This window comes from Hakea prostrata, chromosome 1 (genome assembly GCF_041222555.1).
Source record: "Hakea prostrata isolate BN-2017 chromosome 1, UWA_Hpros_2, whole genome shotgun sequence".
NCBI lineage: Eukaryota > Viridiplantae > Streptophyta > Magnoliopsida > Proteales > Proteaceae > Hakea > Hakea prostrata.
Window position 1 is genome coordinate 32407636 of NC_142600.1, and position 16714 is coordinate 32424349.

The 16714-nt window shown below is 38.4% G+C and overlaps 1 protein-coding gene across 1 annotated transcript; it reads right to left on the minus strand.

The window, feature by feature from the left end:
- Positions 1–2562: 2562 nt before the first annotated feature.
- Positions 2563–3378, minus strand: LOC149028767 (uncharacterized). Its single transcript, XM_089161902.1, has 2 exons — positions 3207–3378; positions 2563–3101 (listed from the first exon to the last, which is right to left on the minus strand). Exons 1-2 carry the CDS (start codon positions 3376–3378, stop codon positions 2563–2565), a joined length of 711 nt encoding a protein of 236 aa, XP_089018028.1.
- Between the last annotated feature and the right edge of the window lie 13336 nt (positions 3379–16714).

Genomic DNA, 16714 nt, shown 5'->3' on the forward strand with positions numbered 1-16714 from the left:
TCCTGGAGATATGCCTCTTCTCCTTGCGCTTCTTCATACGAGCAGTTCTGATACTCAGAACCTATAGAGTAGTCTAACAAAACATTGTACAAAAAGGAATGAGTTTCAAAGAAACTCAGTAAGGCAATTAATCCATAACAACATAAATGGCAGGATTTCAAAGCAAAGTAAAATGCTATATGATATGAAACACATGATGCAATATGATTCTAACTCTATGTATGCTGGTGTCTATTGGCAGACATGCTTTAAGTCATAGCACCGTACTTCTTTAGGAAGGTCTCATCACACAACGCCTTTTGGTAGTGGGTCCGGCATCCCTCAGGACATTCCATGGCTGGGGTATAGGTCACCACTCTCTCACATCACCATTGGTCTAAGTACCGGCGCATGTCAGGGTCAAAGCCTAGCCAAATGCAAGTCTCCTACTCAGTTACATCAAGTCAGATCTAGATACGTCCATTCCTCGCCCCTGGCGATCCTTTCCGGTATCCTTCACACTAGAGTCCTCATAGTCCCTGACTACGGACTCATCAACCCTATAGGTCATCCAATATGGTAAACGGGAAGCTCTCACGTCCCCTCACGGGTTGATTACCTGTCTTGAGCGCCCATGAGCCCAAGTCTAACCATATGCAACCCTACCGATAAATGGTCCCACAATGTGATTCCTGTCCTCTCACGGATTGGTTACCGGTCTTGAGCGCCCATGAATCCCCATTGCTACCACGGGTCGTTCGGTTTCAATACCCCTCTGATTAGGGTCTGACATAACGGGACATCCTAGCCAAACACTACTAGACAATCCTAAATATGTCATCCAACAGTTTAGGAAGGTGTCCAAAGGGCATCTCCGAAAGCATCCCATAATATTCCCGTAGTAGTCCTAGGACAAAAGCGTCAAAAGGACACCTCTCCTTTCCAAACCATACTTAATCATACACAAACATGAATCCATAACATCACATATATAGTAACTTCATATATGGAAAGAAATCAATAACAACATATATCTTGCGTATAATTGATAAGTAAGTCATACATGAATCATAAATAAGTAATGCTACTGTAATCAAGATAGTACAACAGTAGTATAGCATTGTAAGAATTTAATTAAAAAATAAACTAACAAGATTCAAATATAGAAACTAAGATATGCAATCTATGTAGTTAAGGAAGTAACCATCCTTACCTTTTATGACTCGCAAAGGAATCTTAAGAAATCAAGTAAGATCTTGACAAAACTTGAGAAGAAGGTGGTAAACAAGTGTATACAACATATTAGGAAAGATACCTACAAGGAAAGATATCAAAACATCCAATACAGACCAAATATGGAGTTGTTGTACTCATTGGTCGGTTGACTTGGTCTACTGCCTCAGTCGACCAATGAGTCGACCAACCGAGACAGTGGCCTTCAAAAATCAGAATTTTGAGAATAAAGAACCGAATTTGGTGGTTCAAAAGGGTACTAAACAAGCGGTAAACTACAATGGCAGCATCCTAGTGTATAGAGGACTTCAAAACACTAATTGAATCAAGTTTTCAAGTTACAAATTAGGAAACAAAAGTTACCATAATTCGATCAATCATGGTTCTTGAAGAATTCATAGTAAAAATCATGGACAAGAACAATAAGATGATGGATAACTTATTGTAACAAAGGAATCATGAATAACAAGCATAGATCTTTAAGAAAATTAGATCTAAGGCTGAAGAACAATAATCTAAATAAGGAAAGTGAACGAATACAAGTTTTCCTTCAAAAGCGAGTGATGATCTTGATGAAGATCATCCACCAAGCTTTAGATCCTTAGGAAAAGAGAGGAAAAGAGAGGGAATGAGTATAATGATGGTTGCAATAGAGATACAACATCACTACTACTGTCCTCAATCAGAAAAGGAAAGAAAAGTAACGAAGAATCAAAGATGAAACACAGAAGAGGATGATCACATACCTTTTTGTGTAGAAACACGAGTTTTGACAAAGATCCGTCAAGATAATCACCAAGGATGCAAGGGAGATGACTTGCAGAGGGCTCTGGTACGTTCCAAAGAGTTTGGAGGTAGAAAATACGAAGTAGACTCGAGATTGGACTTAAATAGAGCAAGCAAGACCTAATTAGGACAGCAAGTCCAAAACAGGGAATTGAAGGTTTAGATCAAATCCAAACATAAAGGGGTTTTGCACACACACCAAGTGACTTACCTAGTAGGTAAAAATGCCTTCGAACCAATATAGAGAGCACTTCAAGTCCATCAACTAATCCGATCTTCATCAGGATACAGTTTCCATAAATGGAACACTGACATCAACACTCATGGATTCAAAGCCAGTCACCAAGTCTTCCACTGGGATGGCCCATAGCTGACTTCTTGCTTTACTTTGGGTTGTCGAACCTACAAACAACAGGGTTTCCAGGTCAAGGTTAGGGCTGGGTTTCACAGATGGCATTTTCTTATGTATTCAATTGCTTCACCTTGCATCCGTGGCCAATAGAATCCTTGTCTCAAAATTTTATAGGCTAAAGCTTTTCCACCTAGATGACTCCCACATATCCCTTAATGGACCTCTGCTAAAGCATATTGTGCATCGGATGGTCCTAAACACTTCAAAAGTGGCCTAGAAATTGTTATTTTATACAACAGTTCATTCTTTAGAATAAACTTTGCATCTCTTCTTTCCAACGTTCTAGCCTTTTCTTTATCTTCAAGGAGAACATCCTCTTTAAGGTACTGTATAATAGGATCCATCCAAGACACTTCCGTATCAATTTCCATTATTTCTAGCTCCAAATATGCCGAAATATCCAGCTCTTCGATATACACAGCCTGTGGTAGAGAAGTAAATTTTGCGGATGCTAACTTCGCCAGAGAATCTGCCATTGTGTTCTGATTTCCTGGTATCCTCATAATTGAGAATTGTTGGAACCACCCTTCAAAATCCAGCGCCTTCTTAAGATAACTGATCATCCTATCATCCTTTGCTTCATACGCTCCTATAACTTGACTGACCACCAACTCAGAATCACTTTTCACTTCGATGTTTTGCACACATAAGGATTTGGCTAACCGCAATCCCGCAATGAGAGCCTCATCTTCTGACTCATTATTTGAAGCACGGAAATTGAATTGAAGAGCACTTTGAATTACAAATCCGGATGGACTTTGTAAAATCACACCTGCTCCTGATCCCTGAGAATGACTTGATCCATCCACATGAAGAATCCACTCAGCAGATACTTCACTAGAATTTTCCTGATCTTTTGGCGGTGAAATGCTTTCAGCAATGAAGTCAGCTAGGACTTGTGCCTTTATCGCAGTTTTGGGTTTACAATCTATATCATGTTCTGTTAATTCTACTGCCCATGACACCATTCTCCCGGCAAGGTCAGGTTTATGCAATTTTTCTTTAAAGGCCAGTTAGTAAGAACAATAATTGGATGAGCCTGGAAATAGGGCCTGAGCTTTCTGGCCGCTATTATCAAAGCTAAGGCCTGTTTTTCAAATTCTGGATATCTAGATTCTGCATCTAACAATTTATGACTTACAAAGTAGATAGGATTTTGGATCGTAGGATTTTGGATTGTACCTTCTTCCCGAATTAATACTGCACTCACTGTCGCCTACGAAGAAGAAAAGTATATCTGCAAGGCTTCCCTTGATATCGGCCGAGATAGAACTGGTGGACCGGTCAGCCTTCTTTTCAATTCTTCAAATGAACTTTGACAGGTCCTCGGCCATCTGAATTCATTAAGTGCATTTAAGTTTTTCAACGCCTTGAAAAAAGGTGCACACTTATCTCCAGATCTAGATATGAATCTGCTCAATGCTGCAACTTTCCCTGTCAAACTTTGGATCTCCTTCATATTGTTGGGTTCTGACATATCCAGGATGCCCTTAATTTTTTCTGGATTCACCTCAATACCCCTCTGTGTGACCATATAACCCAGGAATTTTCCAGATGAAACTCCAAATGCACACTTCTTAGGGTTAAGTCTCATTCCATTCTTTCTGAGTACATCGAAGCACTCTTTTAGATCAGTGAGAAGATCAGATCTGAATTGACTCTTTACAAGAAGATCAACAACATAAACTTCCATATTCCTCCCAATCTGATCAGCGAACAACTTATTCATTGCCCTTTGATATGTTGCCCCAGCATTTTCAATCCAAAAGGCATAACCTTGTAGCACTAGCTTTCACGATTCGTCATAAATGCTGTGTGAGGTTGGTCCTCCTTCTTCATAAGAATTTGATTATAGCCAGAATAGGCATCCATAAAACTTAACATTTGCTGACCTGATGTGGTATCAATCAATTGATCAATTCGTGGCAGAGGATAACAATCCTTGGGACAAGCCTTGTTCAGATCAGTATAATCCATGCACATTCTCCACTTGCCATTATGTTTCTTCACCATTACAACATTTGCCAACCATTTGGGACATTCAATCTGTTCAATAAACTTTGACTTCCTGATCTTTTCCACTTCGACTTTGATTGCATCATGTTTTTCTGATGAGAAATTTCTCCTTCTTTGTTTTACCAGTTTAGCAATGTTGTCTATCTAGAGACAGTGCTCTGCAACTTCCCTACTCAAACCTGGCATGTCTTGTGTTGACCAAGGAAAGACATCCGCATTTATTCGAAGAAATTCTTTCAAAAAGACTTTATCCTAATTGGTCTAATCAGCCCCAATCATGCTTTCCCTGTTTGGATTTTCGAGATCAAAAGAAATTTTTTCTAATTTCTCCACTGGCTCTCCTCTCTGAATTTTTTCCTCATTCCTATTATCCATAACTTCAACATTAAGGGCAAGAGCCTTACCTTGCGACTTGGAATCTTTCAAGAAAGTTGTATAGCTCTACCTTGAGGTTCTCTTATCAGATTTGCATTCTCCAATGCCTCCTTCAGTTGGAAATTTTACTTTCAAATGCCTTGTTGAAACCATAGCTCCAATAGAATTTAGAGTTGGCCTTCCCATAATTATATTATACGCCGACAAATTCTTTATCAACAAAATTTAGTAACTGTTGTTATTATTTGTGGATGTGTTCCCAATGTTATTGTCAACTCCACAGTTCATTCCACCGAAGTAGATTCTCCAAATAACCTTGTTCCACAAGGTTTTATCTTCACAGTATCCATCTTCAACCGTTGAAAGGCTTCGTAAGACATGTCTACAGAAGACCCCGTATCAATTAAAACCATGTGAATGTCTCTGTTTGCCACCTCAATGACAACAATGATGGCATCATCATGTGGTTCTTGAATTCCATCCATCTCCTCCTCTATGAAGACTATTTCCTTCACCTTCTTAATTCTTTTGGGAATAACATGAGATTCAATAGTATTAACATACCTGGCATGAGCTTTAGACTTTGAAATTGAGTTTAAATCCAAACTCCCCAAAATGATCATGACAGGAGATTGTTTCTGTCGAACCCTTTGATTTTCCTGATGCTTGGCATTTTCATCTGGAAAATTAGATTGAAAATCTCTTTTTGCCTGGTCCTCCTTTGCTAGTGTCTGGTCATTCCACTTGGTTGATTAGTAGCATCTCTCTGGTGTCCTCCATTTCTCCTTTGGACATATCGATCTAACCGCCCCCGATTGATCAATCGCCCAATTTCATTCTTCAGACTTCTACAATCATCAGTATCATGACCATGATCTCTATGAAACCTGCAAAATCTATTTGGATTCTGCTCTTCTGCTTTTTCTATCATCAGTGCTGGCCATTTCACAAATCCCTAATGTTGGATTCGCATCAGAATTTCTGATCTTCTAGTATTAAGGGGACTATAATTCTCTGGGAATGGTCTTGGAATATCTCTTCTAATTTGACAATCAGGACCATTCCTCGGGTAATTTCTGCTATTTCTTCGATCCCTCTATCAGACCGCATAACTCCATCTTCCTTCTTTCTGCTCCCACCACCATTAGTTTCCTTCCTGGCTTGAAGAATATCTTCCATGTTAGCATACTGATTACATCGTGTTGTCAATTCTTTAATGTTCGCCGGCTTATTCATAATCAGAAATTCCAACAAATGATCATCTGTTAAACCTCTGAACATAGCATCATAAGCCACCGCTTCATTCAAGTTCTTTATCTGAATTGATTATTGATTGAATCTCTTCATATAACTTCGAACTGATTTCCCCTGACTTCTGGTGAAATGCAGCCAAATTATCCACCGTTTTGCTACTTTTCATGCTACTTTGGAATCTTGATAAGAATATTTTGTCAGGTCTCTGAAATCTCCAATTGAATCCGGTAGCAGACTGAAAAACCAAGTCGTCGCAGGACCTTTCAATGATGATGGAAAGGATCGACACTTCAAAACATCAGAGTTGCCTGCCAACATCATAACATAATTGAATTGAGCTAGGTGTTCCAACGGATATGAGCTTCCATCATACATTGTAAACACCAGAAGTTTGAAGTTATGCAGCAATGGTGCTGACATTATGTCTTTGGAAAATGGATTTTGATTCATTGCTTCTTCCACCTTTTCTCCACCGTCTTTATTCGTCAATCGCTGAATCTGATCATTCAGGATACGAAATCTCTTCCTGATTTCAGATCCATGAACTTCAGATCTGCTGGCTTCCGACTTCCCTGTTTCTTTCTTATCTCTCCAATCTCCAAGAGTTTTACTCTTTTTACTCTGAATTTGGCTCAAACCATCATCCTAAGACGATCCCTAATCTTCTGACTCCAGAGGAATGTAGTTTGGATATGCACTTTCTCCTGATCCCTCTCTGAGAATTGATCTCCTTTGACTTTCTCTTGACCTTTGCATCCGAGGATTTGGTGCATAAATCGCCTCAACTTGGGAAAGAGTGCGAGATCTTCTAGCAGGCGAGATCAGAACTCTTCCCTCTGGTTGAACTCCAACTTGTTTGATGAATGATCTCATCAAATTTTGCATTTCAAGGATTTGATGCTGCATACTCTCAAATTGTTCAGTGATTTGATTTGGATCTAGCTTTAATTGAGAAGTAGCCAGTGTATCTGCAAGTTGTTTCTCCTGTCTTTTAAAAATTTCAGCAGGATGAGGCAAACGATCTTCCGTCATTCTCTACTTTTTCCGAGTCTGCATTGTTGGAATTTGTAGTGTTGGAACTGTTTCTCTTGTCCTTCTCTTCGGATTGATTCTTCTCGGCTCCCTCTGGCTTACTTCTTCAATTTCAACCAATAATGTCTCCTCTTGCTCAGGCGATTGAGCCATGACCTCAGCTCTGAACTTGTTAAAGCTTTTTTCCCACAGACGGCACCAAATGTTGGTGCAAAATTTGCCAGAGATCTTGGACCGCAGCTTCAGCACCAATCTAACTCAGATCTGGTTTGATCTAACTTGTTTGATTCCTCGATCAATCTCTCGTTCCTGAAAAATAGAGCACCGGTGAGAAACAGAGCCAATCGTCTTGATCGGTGTCGCATCTCTGACTGTCTAGTCAGAATGATGAAGACGATGCTTCAGAGCTCGAAGGAGCTTCTGAGGTGTTCTAATGGAGTGAATTAGAAAATATTAGTGTTCAAGTTGATCTAAGAGACTTACTTTTGACGAGTTCATTGTTTCTTTATATATAGATTTCCTGCCTGTTTTGCTTTTAACTGTGACCGTCGGATCATAGCATAGGATTGGATAGTCATGATTAGCCCTTCTTCATAGTTCCTGGGCGGACCCATAGATTGCTTTATTTGATTAATTAAAACCAATCGAATCGTCATAAGATCGGAGTGAACCAGCCTGAACTGAGATTGGGATATTTTAGTCACAACATCTGTTATGACTGTTTGATCACATTTCACTCCCTGGTTGTTGGGTATTTTCCTGCCAACAAGTGCTTTGCTTGACACTACCCATTCAATGAAAGGAATAGTTGCCAATATTGGCAATTCTCTCTTAGTAGAGGAAATAAGATTTATATCTTGTTAATCGTAGTAGGTGGGTCCCACTACAATTTACACCAGAGGTGGCGACAAAGCAGTTACCTAGTCCAGGATAACTACTCCTCTATTTAGTTGAGTCTAAGCAGGACTTTGATATTATTTTCCCTCACTTAGTTGAGTCTAAGTAAAACTCTAATTAAAGGAATTAAGGTTGAGGAAAAATATCATAAATAGAGGTATGGAATACGAAACAAATGATTGAACGAGTACTCTCCTTTGCTTTGTGAATTCTCTTTGGAGAAAAGCTAATCCTAAACCTCCATTACTGTGGTTCGTCGATTTGATTTGGAAGCATGGAAATAACCTAAACAATACGTAAGACAAATCAAGAGAAGAAGAACGCAAAGAGGTACATCTTGTGTCTAGATCCATTGTAGTCAAAATCACTAAGGTAAATGATCTTGAGCCCATCTTTCATAATTTTAATTAAGATTGGTATATGAGCTAAGTTGTGGTTAGGGTCACCGGCAATAGCTGGTTTTTTAGGTGTTAGTTGATTTAGGATGAATTTCTTTCTTTCTTTTTTTTTATTATTTTTTTATTTTTTTATTTTTTTATTTTAATGAAATGACATGATTCAGTGTCGGATTTCATCCATAGACAATTACCCGACCTCTACTTGATTTATTTTGTGCGAATTTAACCGTTAATCAAGGTTGTCCTTTTTTCTTATTGAGCTACCATCACTGAGTTGACGAGTTTTTTTTTTTTTTTTTTTCTGCAATGAATTAACAAATTGTTAATTTAAAAACTTTAAAAATAATAATAATAATAAACAAATAGATAATGGAGTAGTTGAATTGTAACCAATGACTTGTGATGGTTTGTTTTATTAATGTGTTTTTTCAAATTCATAAAGAAATTTGGATATGACGTCTTTCTTATGTGACCTTTTGTCGTTTTTTTGTAACGTCTTTATCACTTTTTGTTTTTTAATTGTTTTTCTTGGTTAGACGAGATCAGTTTCTGAATAAAAAATGATGACCTTTTAGTTATCAGAGACCTACGCGCTAGCCAACTGTGTCACCTCTCTTTTGTCAAAAAATAAAAAATAAAATAAAATAAATGGAGGCAGTGAAGTTTGACTTCCTCCACCTCTCTATGTAAGAAGTAAGAACTTGAAAGGGACGTGATAGTTTAAATAAATAAAATAAAAAAAGAATGAAACTTGGTATTAGTTGAACCTATTTATGTCATTGCATAAAATTTGTTTATGTGCATTTTCTTATTTAAATTAATTGACATGTTTGTTATTATTGTTTTAAAATTCTTTACTATTATTATCATACCCCACCCAACCAGATTCGGTCATACTCGAATACTTATGAGGGTGATACACTACATGACCAAGGGTCAGTGACAAATTCATACAATCATATGATATAGCATAATCAAGGACAAGAGTAAATCAAGTTTAATGCTAAAATTATAAGATCTGAATTATCAATGAGGTTACAATTATCCATTAACTAAAGTTAACCAAAACTGAATATCAAAGTTTAAGGAAAGAATTGTTTGCTGCATAGATATTCTAATTATTTTGATAGAAGGCGACATCGCCCCTTTTGAAAGATATAAGGGTGAAAATGTAACACAATGCTATGAGAGACACTATCGACTCCCAAGGTATTGCCGACTCCCCACTAGTACCCAGCTCCATAGGAGCAATCCAAACATGGGCACGAAGCTCCATGAGAGTCCACCTCCTTGCAAGTCGCTCCCTCAAAATACTTTGTTGATGACAGATCCTCCATTTGAATGGAGTCCTCATCACCTGCAGTAAAATCTAAAAAGAAACATACATATAAAAAGAATGAGTTCAACGAATTCAAGTGAGGTCAGCTCAACTACATATCAAGCATTCATCCACGAATTCTCACATCACACATATAAAATTAATAGTGATGATATGAATAATGAATGAATATAAAATCATGCTTCTAACTCTATCATGAGGTCTCTATGGTAGAACACACATTAAGTCATACATCAATCTCCTATCTAGGCAGTCTCAATCACTCTCTCTCAACAAGAGATGTCTATTGGGTTCTCCGCAGTTGTTGGGTCAAGTTACATCAATCCATGGCTGGGGATATAGGTCACCACTCCCTCACATCACCATTTGGCATGAAAACTGACGCATGTCAAAAGGCAACTCTAGGCCCAATGCTTAGTTCTACGGTCTCGTATTGCGTATGGTCCAGATGTCATTCTTCAACGGGAGGCATCTATTGGTCCGATATCCTTATCCACCTGAAAATGGGATCTTCAAGGGGGGCATCTGTTGGATTCCATTTCTCAACACTATGGTCATCCATATATACATAGGCGGACACTCTCGTGGATTCCCCGCAAAAATCGCACATCACACTGAAAGTGATATGAGCCCAAACTCTATACATATGCAACCCTACCATCTCATGATAGCAGTGGACCTACTTGATGCTCACAGGACTCAAGCCACTTACATCACGGGTTAATCGGCTTCAATACCTCTACCGGAAGGGTAGTAATACTCATGGGATTACCTAACCAAACACTTCTAGACACCTAGCATTCATGTGCCTATGTCTAAGTGCATATATGTATAATGTCACTAGGGTACTGGAAGAACCCACAACCCTAGTTGGTATATAAGTATAAGAGGACAAAGTCCCAAAATCAAGCCCTCATAGTCATATCATTCTCATATAAAATTCATGAAATTTTAAAAGTAGAAACAAATATAATTAACATTACCTTTTGTTCGCGCAAAGTCACACACAATCTATAATAGAATGTAAAATATCAAACTATTGAAGATTTAATTAACTCATCATTCATACAAGATATAGTTAAATATAATTCTAACCTTTTCAAGTTAGTAAAACTCTCCAAAGTCCAACAAAATTCACCCAAAAGTGTGTAATTATACCCAAAATTACCCTAGTTACATAAGAACACGAGTGAGTAACAACTGAGAATCAATCAAGTTCAAAAGAGGGCCAAAACACATATCCAGAATATGGCCGGTTGCATAGGCTTACAGGGCTGGTTGAATGGCTGGTCAACCTCCCACCAAATTGATTTTGAGCAAAAATTTAGATTTCGGCTTCAATTCAAAATCAGATCGAGATAGGACTTTGGGGCCTTCAAATTAACAATACTTGGGTCCCCAAAGTGCCAACCAATCATCCCAAATAGGACACAAATGAAAAGCCCCAAAATTGGCTCTCGTGTCTGCCTATGGGTGTTTGTAAGAGGTTCAAATCAGTTTTGAATGTAATGATTCATATAGCCAACTCTCAAAAATGTTGGGAGACACAAAGAGAATCAATGGGAAGCATTCATTGCAATCCAATAATGCCAACCACCAAAACGTAGCATTCAATGATGATAAAGACCATTAAAACTAAGTTAAAGGAGAGAGTTTTCAAGAACACTCACCTTTCTAAGCGTTACTTTGATTAATCGAGCTTCGATGAGATTTTGGGTGGAAAGAATCCACAATTTTCCTTAGATTTATCTTCTCCCAAGCCCTCAGCCCCGTTCTAGCAATAAGAAACATTTATAATGAGTGGAGGCATAAAATAGGGTTTTATAACCTGTTTTTCTGATTTCCCCCCCCCCCCCCAAATTGGGCAAGGGGCGGTTGACCCAACCCGGCCAAACGGCCCTTAGTTTCCCCTCATTTGGGGTCCAAATCCGATGATCTCCGGCTTGTTTGAAAGGTCTTTATAGGGCCTACAGTTGGGTACATTTGCCTTGGCATTTGGGTCTCCCTTCATCGATTTCTGGACGTGCCAAAACCTCCTCTTAATGCCTTCATGATTGACTTTCTCTCTCCTCTTAAACTCTAAGAGAGTAGCCGAGTCATCAATAGGTTCATCCACTACCATGGGGTCCATTTTCGAAACTTTCAAGCTCAACTCGAATGGCCCACAGTTGTCGCTTACTCAAGTTCCAGGTTCACAATCCTGAAACCATGGGTAAAAGGGTCAGAAATATGGGGGATTTCACAATTATGATAATGCAAAATTTTTAATTGGCAATATTGTACCCTCCCATGGAGGTTTAGACCTTTGATTTCTTCCATTTGATGGATGCAAAATAAATATCTTCCAAATAGACCATAAAAGTTTATTTATTTATTCTTGGAAAAGATCTTGTTTGGTGCTACAATAATGACACATTTTATGTATGTATGCTAAAGTTAGTATTTGAGAGTGATGCAAAGTTTGATACACCCTAGTAGTGTTGTAGTAGGACTTTTTGACATGTAACTAAAAGGTTTTATCTTAATTATTTTTGGGAAGCCATGTAAAGTGCTGACACCACATTGCGCATCACAATCTTGTATTGAATCGATGTCATTAGAAGCACCAAAATTTGGGTTCCTCTGGTGGGACCCATGCACACTCATATATATGGCACAATTATGTGATTGGAGATGTCCATTCCTCTGTTGTATACTTTATTGGAATAATTAAAAGTAATTATTCAATACATAATTAGTGGGGTTTGACATTGAACGATGTTAGATGATTGACACCATAGTATGGATTAAGGATAACTAAATTTGATAAAGCTCCAACAGGTGGTGAAAAATATACTAAGTCTTTTAGCAATCTGGATGTAGTTTAGATGGCCTCTAAAAGTGTGATCGCTAACTTACTCATGGGTGAGAAGCTTCTCAATCATGAGAACTATAAGAAGTGGCAACGGAAAGTCAAGTACTACCTTAATGACCAAGATTGCCTAGAGCGTCTTGCTAGAGAAATGACTAAATTGACCAATCCTCCCTTAGGAAGAGAGACTGCCCAGTCTCATAGAGATAAGGATCTGTATAATGCTTGGGCTAAGAAAGACCGAAGTGCGTAGTTTTTCATGTTAAGTGCCATGCAAGATGACTTACAAGGGGAATATGAGGGTTTCCCTACAGTTAAGTCCATGTGGAATGAGCTGAAGCGTGCTTTTGGTGGTACATCCATAACCAGACTACGAGATATGATCCTCAAGTTTGAGATGTACAAAATGGACCCCAATCATAAAATGCCTTAACACATTAGAACTGTCAAGGAAATGGTTCGCAAATTAAGAGATCTTGGACATAACCTATCAAAGAGCAACCGATCCAGGCCTTGATTAGGACCCTGCCTAATTCTTAGGCACCAATGAAACTAGTCGTTGCTAACCTTGAGAGCATCAAGAGGTATGCTGATTTAGCTCAACACATTGAGATGGAAGTAGAGCGCCTAGAGGCGACTTGCACAATTGTTCTCGTTGCTCAGGCAAGTACACGTAAGGGCAAATGGCCCAAACGTAAAATACTTAAGAAAGGAAATCAGGAGGGTACCAGGAACTTAGCACCTAGGGGAGGAATGGTCAAACATAAACATGGAAAGCATGGGGGTAAGAAAAACATATTCTAAGTAACGTGCTATCACTGCCAAAAGAAGAGACACTTTGCTCGTGATTGCACTGAGTCAAAGAAGGTACCATCTTTATCTTTTTCTTGTACCTTTGTAAGTAAGGATGTTTTGGTTACCCTAACACAATCATATAGGACTGTTAAAACAGGAGCAACTAGGAACGTCACATGGGAAGGAAACAATTTCCTAAATGATCACAAAGTGTCTCTAGGAATGCATAGGATCTACATGGAAACGACGCCAATATTGAAGTTCAAGGCATTGGAGATGTCCACTCTGACATTTGTGGACCCATGAATGTTAAGGCAAGGCATGAAGCCTCCTATTTTCTAACTTTTATAGATGATCATTCGCGATATGGTTACATTTAGTTGATCGTTTACTGTCATGAAGCATTAGATTGCTTCAAACACTTTGTGATAGAGGTTGAGAATCAATTAGGCAAGAATCTAAAAATTCTGCGAACTGACAATGGACGCGAATATTTATCTGAACAATTAAAAGAATTGTGTGAAGAAAAAGGAATTGTGAGACAATTGACTATTCAAGGCATTGGAAATGTCCACTCTGACACCTATGGACCCATGAATGTTAAGGCAAGGCATGGAGCCTCCTATTTTCTAACGTTTATTGATGATCATTCGCGATATGGTTACATTTATTTGATCGTTTACCGTCATGAAGCATTAGATTGCTTCAAACACTTTATGACAGAGGTTGAGAATCAATTAGGCAAGAATCTAAAAATTCTACGAACTGACCGTGGACGCGAATATTTATATGAACAATTTAAAGAATTGTATGAAGTAAAAGGAATTGTGAGACAATTGACTATTCCTAATGTGAAATCCCCCGGATTTCTACCCCTTTAACCTGTGGTTTCAAGACCGAGAACCTGGGCCTCTAGTCGGTGACAACTGTGGGCCATTCAAGTCAAGCCTGAAGGATTGAAAATGGACCCAATGTTGGTGGATGACCCTTATGATGACTCAATAACTCTCCTAGAGTTTAAGAGAAGAGAGAAGATTAATCACGATGGTGTAAAAAGGGTGATTTTGGAACGTTCATAGATCAACGATGGAGAATCCGATTGATGCGAATAAGGTATTAAATCGAAGATCGTCGAAAAACCTTTCCAAAAAGACAAAAATAAATAGAATCACAGTTTGTTTGGGGGTCCAACCATCAAATGGTTGGTTGGGCCGGTTGGGTGAACCTACCCCCACCCCATTTTCTGTTTAGCGGCAAAAACGGAATTCCGGATTTTTAAGCCCTATTTTATGTTTTAACTCATTCGTAACTTCATTTCTTTATGCTTGAATGAGGTTGAAGCTGCGGGAAGAGGAGAAACCAAGTAGAAGAGTGGTTCTCATCCTTCCAAAGGTGTTTTGTGATTCGAACCTTCGCGAAAACATTAGTAAATGTTAGTTTTCTTTAATCCTTCTCTTAGACACAGTTTTGTGAGTTTTTTTTTTTTTTTTTTTTTTTCTTCTTCTTTTTTGTGAGATCTTGAAAAGGAAGAGTGTTAGGTATTTTGGATGCTCATCTTTTCTTGTATTAATGTTTCTCTTGAGTATGAGAGTAATGGTTTGTCCCCTTGCAAAAATTTTTGCATTTTGACTCTCTGAGTCACCCACGGGTGATTTAGGAGATCTAATTTGGGGATTTTTTTTATCTAGATTAAATTAGATCAAATTGATGGTACCCATAAGATCCTTTTGCTGTCAATTAGATTTCTCCAAGGTTTCATTTCATTTTGACTTCAATTCTAGGGCGAAATTATAACTTTTAGCCGATTTAGGTTAAAAAAGCAAGTTAGAGACTAGTTTTCTATGGGAATATTTTGAGATATTTTTCTAAACCCAAATTAACTTCTATTTTATTTTTATTAATTCTCTTGCATGATTAGCGTAAATTATCCTTTTGTTACCTTCTTGTGAGAAGGAATTACTGAACTTTGAAGAAAGGAATCTAGTTGGAAGGTGAGAAATATACTTAACATTTTATTACACGTATAATGATGTTTGTTAAATTTTATTATTGATATCTTTACTTGCTTTGGTATTATCCTGTGATTATGTCTTCTATTTTTCAATATCCTTTGAATGGTGACATGAGAATGTATGAGATGGATGAGATTGAATGGATTGAGTTTTTCTTTTATTTTTAAATCTTAAATTATTGATATGAAAATAAATGGATGATGTTGAATTAAATTACTCCTTTTATTTTATGTTGCTTACTAGGGTTGTGGGTTCACCCATTGCTATAGTGATCTTATGTAATTGCTTAGATTGTGAATGGGGAATAGGGAATGCCTTTTTGGCATTTCCATTGGACACCAGTGGATGTGGTATGGGACGCATTCCTATGGTGCCCTTGGCACTTTCCCTAATTACTAATTGACATATCTAGGGCATGTCTAGAAATGTTTGGTTAGGTGACCTCATGAGTACTACTACCCTTTCGGTAGGGGTATTGAAGCCGGTTAACCCATGATGTTTGTGGCTAGGTCATGTGTGCCAAACAGGCCCACTATCATCATAGAGAGGTAGGGTTGCATACAATAGATAAGAGCTCCTGGGCGCTCAAGACCGGTAACCAACCCGTGAGAGTTAATGGAGAGCATCCTGTCCATTATATGTGGATGACCGCGGGTTAAAGAATGGGACCCAACAGTTGCCTCCCGTTGAGGATTCCATTCATAGGTGGAAAAAGATACTGAACCGAGTTGGTTGGTGCCATAGGGGAAGTATCCGGACCATATATAGTATGAGACCGTATGACTTTGCATTAGGCCTAGGATTATCCTTGACACACACCAGATCTTGTACCAATGGTGATGTGAGAGAGTGGTGACCTAATCCCCAACCATGGTTTGGCAGGACTTTACCCAACAACCATAGAGAACCCAACAGACGTGCTTGAGTGCCGTGAGGGAAGAGTGACTGAGACCGCCCAAAGAAGACTGGTGTATGACTTAATGCATGATGAACACATTTATGTGTGAAATCTTAGGGCATAAAGCATGCATTTTATACACTTAGAATGGAGTTACCTTGGGTTTTATGTTGTTTTTGCAGATTTTAGGACTTTTCAAGACTTAAGCAAATATTTGGAGTTTTGGGCTTGAATCATGCTATTTTACACGTCAAGAAGTCCATTCAAATTCTCAACTGCGAAAATGGGCCTGATTTGGAGCATGATGGGCTAGAGATGTGTGATTACGGGCCAACTCCGAAATATTGAAGAGATAAAGAAGGCAAATTTGATCTACGGCTGAGATTTTAAATCAAATCTACAAAGATATTATTGAGAGAGTCCAGATGGAAAAGAGT